The 10,644-nt window shown below is 44.8% G+C and overlaps 1 protein-coding gene across 2 annotated transcripts in view; it reads left to right on the top strand.

Moving 5' to 3' along the window:
* Positions 1–2,172: 2,172 nt before the first annotated feature.
* Positions 2,173–10,644, top strand: part of RAPGEF6 (Rap guanine nucleotide exchange factor 6) — a 118,382-nt gene continuing 109,910 nt past the window's right edge. For both annotated transcript variants that reach the window (XM_080353038.1, XM_080353037.1), the window contains exon 1: positions 2,173–2,304. In XM_080353038.1, the coding sequence (XP_080209164.1) occupies positions 2,236–2,304 (69 nt within the window). In that variant the 5' untranslated portion in view covers positions 2,173–2,235. The remainder of the gene's footprint in view (positions 2,305–10,644) is intronic.

Raw genomic sequence — 10,644 nt, 5'->3', positions numbered from 1 at the left:
TGTATGTACTAAAGTTGAAAAAGGATAACATGTTCTGCCAAATAACTTGTACAAACTTCTGACCTTTGGAACAATAATAGACGTGGTATTTGGAAATGTTAATTTCACCACGGAAGTTCAAAATGAAGTAAAAAAAGATAATAAATTAGTCTTGATGGACTTTAAGGGACGAGAATTTTGTTCTTTACCTGACTGTCATTTTTGAGGGCATCTGATGTTGTTTCTCTAGTGGTCGCAGTGTCAGGACTTTGTGATGTTATGAAGAGTTGCTTCTGAGATCTGTGTTATCCATTCCACTGCTGTGCCTGCGATGAACCAGGCACAGCACCAAAAAAAGTCCGCGGTGGATAACATGCCGAATTTTGTTTGAAGGAAACACTAGAAATATTATAAAACAACTTGTGATGGCCAGTAAAGTCCTTCAGTACAACACAGACAATTGTGCCATAAAGGGCAAGTGGTAAAAAGAACAGGAAGGAATAGCCAGAGAAAAGGAAGAAACAAAACCTCTCTTGTTTATAAGGAAGGAAAGAGGAAAAACCAAACAAAACCAACAAAAAAAGGACAAACACAAGTTGTGTGCCTGCAGAGCTTTGTTCTCACAAATTTATGAAACAGGACATGGTGTAAGGAATGAAATCTCAGGAGGCGGCTGCTTCCCAGTGTCCATGAGGGGCCGTTGCCACCAGAAACACGGGGTTTGGGAGGACTGGGCACCAGCCCAGGTCCCCCCTGTGAAAACCCCACAGGACGGGATTCTGAGAGGTGCAAACCCCACATTCTGTGGGTCAGTCTCTTCACCCACGAGGCCCCTGTGGGCACAGCCCGGGTGGGGTCACATGTCTGGGGGACCCGACCCCCAGTGCCGGACATGGAGCCCAAGACTTGGAGAGAACATTCTGTGCTGGAAGGCGGGAGCGGAGACCAGCACAGGGCGGCGAGAATCCACACGGTGTGTTTGGTGTCCCTGCCCGTGGGCACTCCGGCTGCAGAATTATGTCCCACTGGACGTCGAAATGTAATTGACGTACAGAACGGGTTGTCTCAGGTGTAAAGGTGGAACTGATGGTGGTTTTAGGAAAACTCTGTGGGCGCCCCGTGGAGAGGAGCAGGGCCCGGCGGCACCCAGCGCTGGCCGGGCCGCGTTCAGCGGCTACCGGCTGCTTCTAACCGCGGGCCGGCGCTCGTCGGAGCCCGCAGCCCTGCTGGAAGGACACGGCTCCGCGGGCCCGGAGAACGGAACAACACCCGCCCCGGGCAGGGACCTGTCCCGCCCCACGGCCCCTGAGGCGCCCCCGCACCGCGCATGCGCCGAGCCCCGCCCAACCCTCGCGAGCCTTCCCTCCGTGCGGTTCTTTGACCCCGCCCCGTCTCCACCCCACAGCAGGCGGGGGGCGGTGCTCGCCCTAGCCACGCCCTTCCCTCCGCCCCGCCCCTCGTCCTTCTTGCTGATTCTGTGGGTTAAAGAGCCCGCTCTCGCGCTTTTCTGTTTGGGGGGCGATGTGCGGTGGGTGAAGGGGGCAGCGGGCCAGGACTGCGGTGGTGGGTGCCGGCGGCCTGAGGGGAGGAAACGGTCGCGGTCCGGGCGCGGGGCGAGGCGAGGAATCCTCCGGCGCCGCGCCGCGAAAATCCCTGCCCGCCCGCGTCGCTTTGTGCGACTCTGGCGGGCGAAGCCGCTCTGCTTAGGGGCCGAGCGCGCGGAGAGTCCCGCTCCGGCCGGTAACTTCCCGCAGCCCGCGCACTTCTCCTGCCGGCGGGGCCGCGCCGCCGCCTGGGCCCGCGCGATGGGGAGCGGCGGCGGCCGCCGGGGGAACGCGGCGGCGGGAGCCGGCGCCACCTGCCCCGCGCGCCGCTGCTGAGCCCGGCAGCCGGAGGCGCCGCGGAGGAGCCGCCCGCCTGGTGAGCAGCCAGCCCGGCAGCGGGCACCGCGCCCGCCCCGGGGCCCACCCGCCCCGCGCCCCCGGTCCCCGCTCCCGCCTCGGCCTTTCTGCCCGCCCTGCGGCGGTGTGCGAGGCGGCGCGGCCTCCCCCGGCGTGGGGCAGCATTTCGGGACGCGTCCCCGCCCCGCCACGGGGCAGCGGCGAGAGGGGCCGCCCGGGCCGAGCTCCGAGCCGGCGGGTCCCGGGCGGCGGCCGCGGCTGATCGGTGCGTCCCGTGTGCCCGGCCCGCCCGGGGGCAGCGCCTCCCGGCAGCGATTTCCGAGGAGTCCCGGCCCGGGAGGAGCAGAGGAGTAGAATGAGCTCTCCGGTGGACCCCAAGGTGAAACAGGCTTTGCGGAAGAAACCAGCAGAGAGGACGCCGGAGGTAAGGGGTCTGCAGCGCCTTCCCCCGTGGCGCTTTTATTTCAGTTTATTTTTAAATTTCAGTTTTTCCCTTGCTTTGATCGGTGTTCCAGCAGGTTTTCTGCTCGGTGCGTGGTTCCTGTCCGTGTGCTGCACACACCGAGGCCAGCACTCACAAACTTGTGTGCGCACTTTGGGTATTTATTTGTTTCTGCTTTGCAAAGCTGGACCTTTGAAGCCCAGCACAGTTTTAAGTGTCCAGTCACACGCTGGCTGCAGACACAGGGTGCTTTAGGAACTGCTTCAGGCAAGCTGTAGGGTGAAGAAGAAGAGCTAGATTACTGAAAAGTAAAATTGTGCATATTTCAGTGATGCAAAACTTCTGGGAAAAGTTAGCGAGCTGAAAGACTTTGCTTACCTGTACGGTGATGCAGATTTAAGCAAAACCAAACTAATTATGCTGCACAAACTTCATAAAGAGATGTTTTTCTGGTGAGTGGGAGTGTAGAAATGTGCGAGGTTGGTTAGCTACAATAGGACGTATTTTCCAATTAACTGCCTTCTCTGGCCCTTCCCCACAAGCTAGTCTGTAATCAGCCGTGTATTTTGGGGAATGCTAATGTCACAGAGCATTAATTTAATAATGAAATGTATTAGATAGCATTTGCATTTCACTGAAAGGCTGATTGGAGTTTGTTTGCTCACTGTAGCCTTTTTTATTTTTGTTTGTCTTGCTGTGATTTTTTTTTAAAATTTTATTATTTATTTCTTTTATTTTTTAATGTGCTTAAGAATTAGTGGTATGAAATGATATGCTCTTGAGTTTGTCCCTTTGAGACTGGGAAACATCTGTTCTCCCTTGATACTTCACAGAGAGCAGAATGTCCTGCCTGGTCTTCCTTATAAGTTAATTATCAAAAGGCTACTCGGGCAAACTGCTGCAGAGGCTGCTCAGAGTATGTCCCTGCAGGACAGAGACCCCCAATTCCCTTTGTGTCAGTCTTTTAAGTGGGTGAAATACCAAATGTTTACTTGCCTTGGGGCATCTGATACATTCCTCCTTGTGTCTCTGCTCCCTAAATTAATGATGAGGCAGTCTCTACAAAAGAGCTGTCTCTCTGTTCATTCTGTTTTCTTATTTTTATAACTCCCCTTTTGCTTCAGACCTTCCTTTCTTTCTCTTCAGCTGTGGTCTTCAGTTAGGAAAATTCCTTTGCCGATGTGGTTTGCAGTGTTGGGCAACTGGCTTCATCACACAAGTGTCATTCAGGAGCTCGCATACCGAGCTGGCTCGTCATGGCTTTGTCTGTGGGGCACAGGTAATCTGGCGTGGCCCAAAACATCTGCCCGCTGCTGCTTGCAATACCGGCATCTCACAGCTGCGTGTGGCTTTTTGTTCTTCACGACTTTTATTTTTTTAAGATATCCCCAGTTTTTTCCCCCCTGCAATTGTGATGGAATTCTTTATGGTTGTCACCTTATTTTGGCTAAAATTGCCTTAAAATGAATATTTTGCTTAACCTTGTAATGTTAAAATGTCAACTTATGTGGTGTCCAGCTGCACTGGACCATGCTTGTGGATCTGTGTAGATTCCCATTGAGACTGACATTAGGGTTGTGTGCAGGTTTGAATTTGCCAAGATATCTCAATTGTGGGGAAAAAAAAAATTAATCGCTAACTAATAGCACTCCTAAAATGATTTTCTAAAAAAACCTTAATTCCCTTGTTAATGTGACCCTTTTTTGGCAGGCGTTTAGAGATAGTGCGCAGCGAGACTACTTGTGATTAAAGTTAAATGTGTACTTAAAACTTGGCAGGATTGGGTGCTCTGTTCCTGAGTGGATAATTACAGTCAAATCACTTGTGTTTTCTTGGGGTACTTTTATTTATACACATGTAGAAACTAAGCTGGGTTCAAGAAGGGCAGTTCCCTGTTCTGATCGCAGGGTGTTCCGGGTGTCCCCTTGCTGGATCTGTGCTACCTGTTGAGACACAAAGCCAAAATTCAAACCTCCCTGGCTGTGCTCCGCCAGATTTCCCAAGCTCCGAGATGTGATGACAGATAGATATAGGGTGATAAGGGAACCAGAGGAAACAATTGCAATGTAATTATTATTATTATTTTTAATTGTATTAAGCATCCTGACTTGTCAACTTTCTTCTATAGGCAGCAAGACTCAGGTCAGGGAGGTTGAAACCTACTTAGCGCAGCCCTGGGGGTCAGACCCTGGTTTCGGGTGTCCCCGCGCAGGGTGGACGAGCTGGTGACTCCTGTCCCGAACTATCCAGTTGTGCACGGACAAAAAGTTCATCTTCATTGTTCCCCTCCTACTCTCCCAGCAAGGTTATCATCAGCTCTTCCCACGCGAAATCAGCTGCATGGGGCCGCTCCTGTGCTTTGACTGTGCTTTTGTACAGAAACCCCCCCCAGAATTCCCCAAACTGGGATTGGGATTTTAGGATGAGCCGAAGCTGCTCGACCACCCAAGTTTCCATCACTTTCGGTCCCTTTCTGCCCTCCTGATCCTGCCTTGGATCGGAGCAGTTTACCTGGGTATCGCTAATTACAGGGTTGGGGCTGCACTGATTAGTAGCATGGTCTGGTGCTTCATAACTATCATCTGTACAGCAGTGTCTGGAAAAATACAGATAAATAATCCACACATTGAATTTCGCTTATGAGTGGTATGATTATCCATACGATTTTGATTTTTAGGTCTTTTTCCTTACAGAATCTCTTAATTTGTAAGATCTAAGGAACTAAGCAGGGAGATATTAAAATATTTTCATAATTCACTTATTTTGGGGAATTATCTTGATGGTTCGCTCCAGTAAAAATTTGAAATCTTGATGCTACAAATATTTTTGTTTGGAAAATCTCTGTTAGGGCAAGTTTTCAGTGTTGTGGTAACATTCCAGCGTTTGCTAATTGTTTAAGTGTATAAGTTATGCATATTAGACATGTACACACTTGATTTTTTTTTTGGTTGTTGCTGCTTAGATACTTCATGTGTTATAATCCTCAGTTTATTTGGCGGGAGGAATTATTTTGATGAACTCCTAGAGACTGTAGCTAACATTTAATGGTGTATACATTTTTCTATAATTGCTGTTCTGTTACTCCATTTAGAAACTTTCTTTGGTTACTACCCAAGTCTGGAAAATTTATTGAATTTCTTTCTTGCTTTTATTTTCTTTCTTACCTCTGCCCTGGTGCATCACAAGATTGTAGAGATATGTGATGCAAGCCAAGCTTTCTTGTGGAAAGACTTTCAAAATGTTTGTTTGTGGGCTGATTGTCACTCTAGGATGCGAGTCTCGCTTCTGTAGAATTTAGGACTCACTGGTTACATAGATTGAGTGTGACCGTGTGCTGACACTGTGTAGGATTCTGTCTGTCTGTCTGTCTCAGATTCAGCCTGAAAGTGCAGAGTTTGTGAGGATTCTGCCAGATGTTATTTTCAATACCAGGTTATCCCAACAAATCACCTCTTCTGTGCACACTGTCTGGTCAAGTGGAGGAAACCTTGGCAGTAATTGGATACTTAATCACTTTTTTAATAAAGAAACCATACCTATATTTAAACTGTAGGATTTCACACACTTGTTTAATATTTTAATACCTGCGTTTGTCTTCCAGGGTTATGCTGATGTCTGTGCGCTGTTAAACGTGGGAGTATTTATACATGCAGATCCTGCAGTTCTTGCAGGTTGGGAATATGGAGTTTAGGTAGTTCTGGGCTTTTTGTCTTGCACATCATCCTGCCTGCTTCTTGTGTCACAGGTGGGGACATTAAATTGGGTAATTTGGGAATATTTTAATGGAAGGAAATTGTTCGTTCAAAACAGTAGGAGGGAAGGACGAATGTTGATGTCACTGTGAATGCGCTCTCATTAAAGGTTTCATTTTTGAAGCCCGGAATTCGTTATCAGATTGGTACAAAGGCTGGGATGTTGGTCTTTTTGGGGGTGGTTTCATGCCCACCGCAGATAAGGTCTCAGTGGCTGATAGGGCAAAATAGCAAATTATTGTGCCCCTTTCTCTTTCTCTCATTTTTTTTTCTCTCTCCCATGAGCATCCTTTCTTCCATTTTTAATGGATCCTTTTCCCAACATAGTCTCCTTTTAGTTTTTCATGACTTTGTTCTAGACAGTGTTTCCTTTACGTGGTTCAGAAATCTTTGCCTTTATTGGACTTCAAAGGCTTAGAGTTTATTTTTATACTCTAAGCTCTTGTATTTTCCTGTCTTTGTACTATGTCTTGTTTCAGTAACTCTTGATTAATGTTAATTCAGCTTCATTTGGCAATACTAACTCCTCCTTCTCTTCCTGTTCCCTTTTTATTAATACAGTGGGAAGAGAAAAAAACTAATTTGCACAACTGTGTCATAACAGGGTCTGCTGTTTGGAGTGTGTATGTGATGCTTCTTGATGGCTTTATATAGAGAGAAATAGATCTGCATGAATCTAAATCATGCACAAATAGTACATTGATGGGCATTATAAAATGGCTATAATAAATAAAATAAATTATCACTGACAGTATAACAAAGGCACTCTTGTACTGTAGCACAGCTGAGCCGAAGAGGAGAACATCTGCTTCTTGTTTCCAGAAATAACTGGTATTTTGAAGTGGGTTTTTTCATCCTTTTAATAATTTTCTGTAAACTCAGTAGGTGAAATAGAGGATTAGCCTTTGTTAAAATCCATTGTTTTGTAGTTTGCAGTGAGCTTTTAGCAGTGTTAATGAAACAACGCTGTTGTTTTTGGAGAGCCTTTTAACGTAATCAGAATTGTAGAATCACTACAAGAATCTAGATGTTTGTCATTATCCTAAAGCTGAAAATAAATTTTTATTAAATGGAGTTCTAGGTGTTGGTTTGTATTTAATAAAAATTGCTTACTGTTAGGGTGTGGGCCTCCAAAACCAGGAAAGAGAAGTGATGGAAACTTGACTCCCGCCATCATTTTCTACTAACTAACCTCTCTTGCATTTTCATTCCCATTGTTTTGTTAGTGATATATTCTTTTATAGGTGATAGTTTCTAAGACTTTGTAGGGCAAGTAACAATTCTGGAGCTCCAGTTGAAGAAGACTAGCAGTTACCTGGTGTAAAATACTCCAGATTGTTCTGTAGCTTTGTGCTTTGGTGTCTGTGCCAGAGGACATCCCGAAACTGAACATCCAGCGTGAACCAACTGCTTTTGTCCTTACACTGCAGATTTGGCTTGATCTTTGCACATGAGTGTGCTGGGAAGTGGGAAGAGACCTTTAAAGTTGATGTGTTGATTATCATTGGGTGATAACCAGAGTGATTGTGAACATGCACTGACGTTCCTGCACTTTACTGCTAATAAATTCCTGGCTGGGTGGTTGTGTGCCTTATGCAGATTGCCTTTCTGTACTCATGTGACAATTATTATTTACAGTTACAACAACATACCTTATATTATAATTGGGAATACTTTAGAAGCAGTCTCATAAAGGTGACAGGTGCAATTTTATTTTTGTTCTATATGACTAACAAAACAAATGCAGAAAAATCAATAGTTTTATTAGCAGAAATGCTCAGTAACTGCAGCTTTAGAGAAAGCCGTGAGTGCACGCATCCAGGCCCTTGTGCTGCCTCTGTGGCACCATGTTCTATCAGCATCTTCCCAAGACTAGCAAAGACCTAAATTGTGATGTTTTTGTAAGTATTAGGTTAGTCTCTTTAAATAAAATGTGTTGTAAAGCTTTTTTCTTTTTATAGCCGTCTAGTAAAATTAAAGTTCATAACAGTAGTACCTGAGGAGTGGATATCATATTGGTGGCTGACAGCTCTCAAGTTTGTTACTAAGAGTCTTATTCACAAGCAGAGTATAGTTTCTTTGTTAATGAAGCAAGTCCTGAAATTCTTTATTACTTTAATGAAACAGCAGTAAACCTCTTCCCCTCCTGCACTTCTGTGCCACATAGGGAGGTAAAACAAAGACACTTTTTTTTTTTTTAATTTCCAAAATTGCTAATTAAATTGACGTATTTAAGCTCCTGATAAAGACAGTGTTGACAATCACGGCGGGCTGTCCGCCAGGCCTCGGTGCTTGGGGAGAGCTGCAGCTCTTCAGCTGCCAGCCTGCTGAGTTAGGAAGTTTGTAGTGCTTATATTTCCCCATTTTGTCTTGTCAGAATGCTTTGGGTGGGTAGTTGTCTCTTACTTTTCTATTTCTCAGTGCAGTGTAGTATCTTGAGTCTTGAATTAATTTTCCTGTAATAAAAAAAGCCAAGTGCTACCTCACTGAAATGCTTCTTGATAATTCCTTTTCAAAAACTTTGTGTTTGCACCTTGTTTTCCAAGGTGGTCAAGAATGATGTTCTTCAATAGACATGTCTCAGTCTTCTGTTAAAACAAAATGAAAATAGAGACCAATGGATGCATGTTTGCTGGTAGTCGTTCAGTCTTACTCAGCATCCCTGGGTTCAGTGTGGGTAGAATGTGGGGTCCCCATCCCCGAGACTGGGCAACACTAAGTCTCTCTTCTGGATAGTTAAAATTAGCCTCCTTCTGCATTATTAACCTGTTGCTGATTGTAGTATTGCCTTTGAATTCACAAAGTCTTACTTAAAACCAGCAATGTTTGGTCATTTTACTGCAGTTATTTTCAATGCTGTGTGGACACACTTGTACAGTCAATTTGCTGTGTCTTGGCCAGGAGTACTCAACAACCTGGCATATGTTTTAGTATTCAAGTAATTCAGATTATCGCTAGTTGGAACCGTAAGTATAACACACTTTCTGAAGTTGAAATCAGTCCTAAATTAGTTGCACTTAAAAAATAAAATCCATCTGTTATTTCAAATGAACCAAAATACAGAATTGGAGCATTTACTAGTGTTTAACCAAATGTTAATATATGTAAATATTCAGCTAGAAGAGCTTCAATGTCTGTCTTAGGCGGGGTTTTTTGTTTGTGTTTGACCAGGTTTTTTGAGCTTGTTTTCGTTGTGCTTTCAGCAGCAAAACTGAATGTGTCGCTCATATTAGTCTTTTGATTATTTATGTCTCAGAGACACAAATAACGTTATGTTGAGCCTCGGACAAGGTACCCTGTTCACAGAGGGCTTCTGGTTTGGCTGTTGTGCAGCTGTTGTCCGTCTGGAGTACCTGCAAGGAAACTTTGCTAGTGCTTCACAGAAATAAATGTTTTTTTCCAGCTTTCTCAACAGTTAAGGGCTGTTGAGTTCACTTAAATATAGATTCATGGTTCCAACCAAATAAATCAGGTTTCAGGGCACTGTTTTACCGAGTTTACTCAAGTGTCATTGACAAATAGATTTTTTCAAATTAAATTTAGAGTAACAAAGTTCCCTTGTTCAAAAAAAAATAATATTAAACAAGTAGAGAAAATATCATTAATATTGCTGGGCAGGTGAATTTTTTGTTTTTAGAGTCTATGTCTGTATTAACCCCTATTGTGGGTAAGGACATTGAAGACTGTCCTGGAAAGGAGGGTTTGGGCAGAAGTGAAAGGAATAGAAAAACTCAGATAGAAATGGGAAAGCGTAACTCTTAAGCTTTTCTGAAGTAGGTGTATGAATTATTCTGAAAAAAAGTCAAACCCGCAGAAAAACCTCTCCATAACCATGGATGTACTAAAGAGAAAATCACATTACAGCGGGCTAATAACTCTGTGGACAAGAGCTGGTGTATTGGCTTTTTTTCCAGGAAGTCCAGGGTTTGTGCTCAGTGGGTCACCCAGTTCCACATGAGGAGCTGGAAAGCTGTTCCCCATCCATGTTTGTCTATGGGATGCAGCTTCCAATTCTGATTCATTAAAATGAAGCGGTGAGTAGTATTGTTGTTCTGTCACGGGATAGAAGTGAATGGATATCTTTGAGCAGTGTCTTGGCCTTTTGAAACATGTAGTACTAGTCCAGCTTACCTGGAGAAAAGAGCCTACTTAGGTCTAGCTGAGATAGAGCTACAAGTCTGAGCCTTGGGAAGCTTGAGGGATGTTGTGTGCTGGCTGGCCCTGTGGCTTCAGGCACTTCTTGTGTCTGGAAGTTGGTGTGACTGTTGAATCTGAACATCCTAACCCAGTGTAATGAACAGACCGTATCTCTTTTGTGTGTAGTTACACAAAAAAGTCAGGTTATTGCCTAATCTTACTTGCTCCTGCTTGTTGGGGTTCATTTAAAGGAAGTAGGGCCACAACAAAAAGCGGTAACAAAGCATTTTACCTTTGTAATTGTGTGTCAGCATTGTTTACTTTCTATGACTGTGTATGGGTGTCTACTGCACACCTTACGTGTATGATTTTTAGGTATCTTTTCTGAAAGGTATATATAAAATAAGGAAAAAGACGGCCATGGTCCATGTGT

Source organism: Nesoenas mayeri (genome assembly GCF_963082525.1).
Source record: "Nesoenas mayeri genome assembly, chromosome: 14".
Taxonomy (NCBI): Eukaryota; Metazoa; Chordata; class Aves; order Columbiformes; family Columbidae; genus Nesoenas; species Nesoenas mayeri.
Note: the sequence above shows the minus strand (reverse complement) of the source record. Positions and strands in the feature narration are given on the sequence as shown.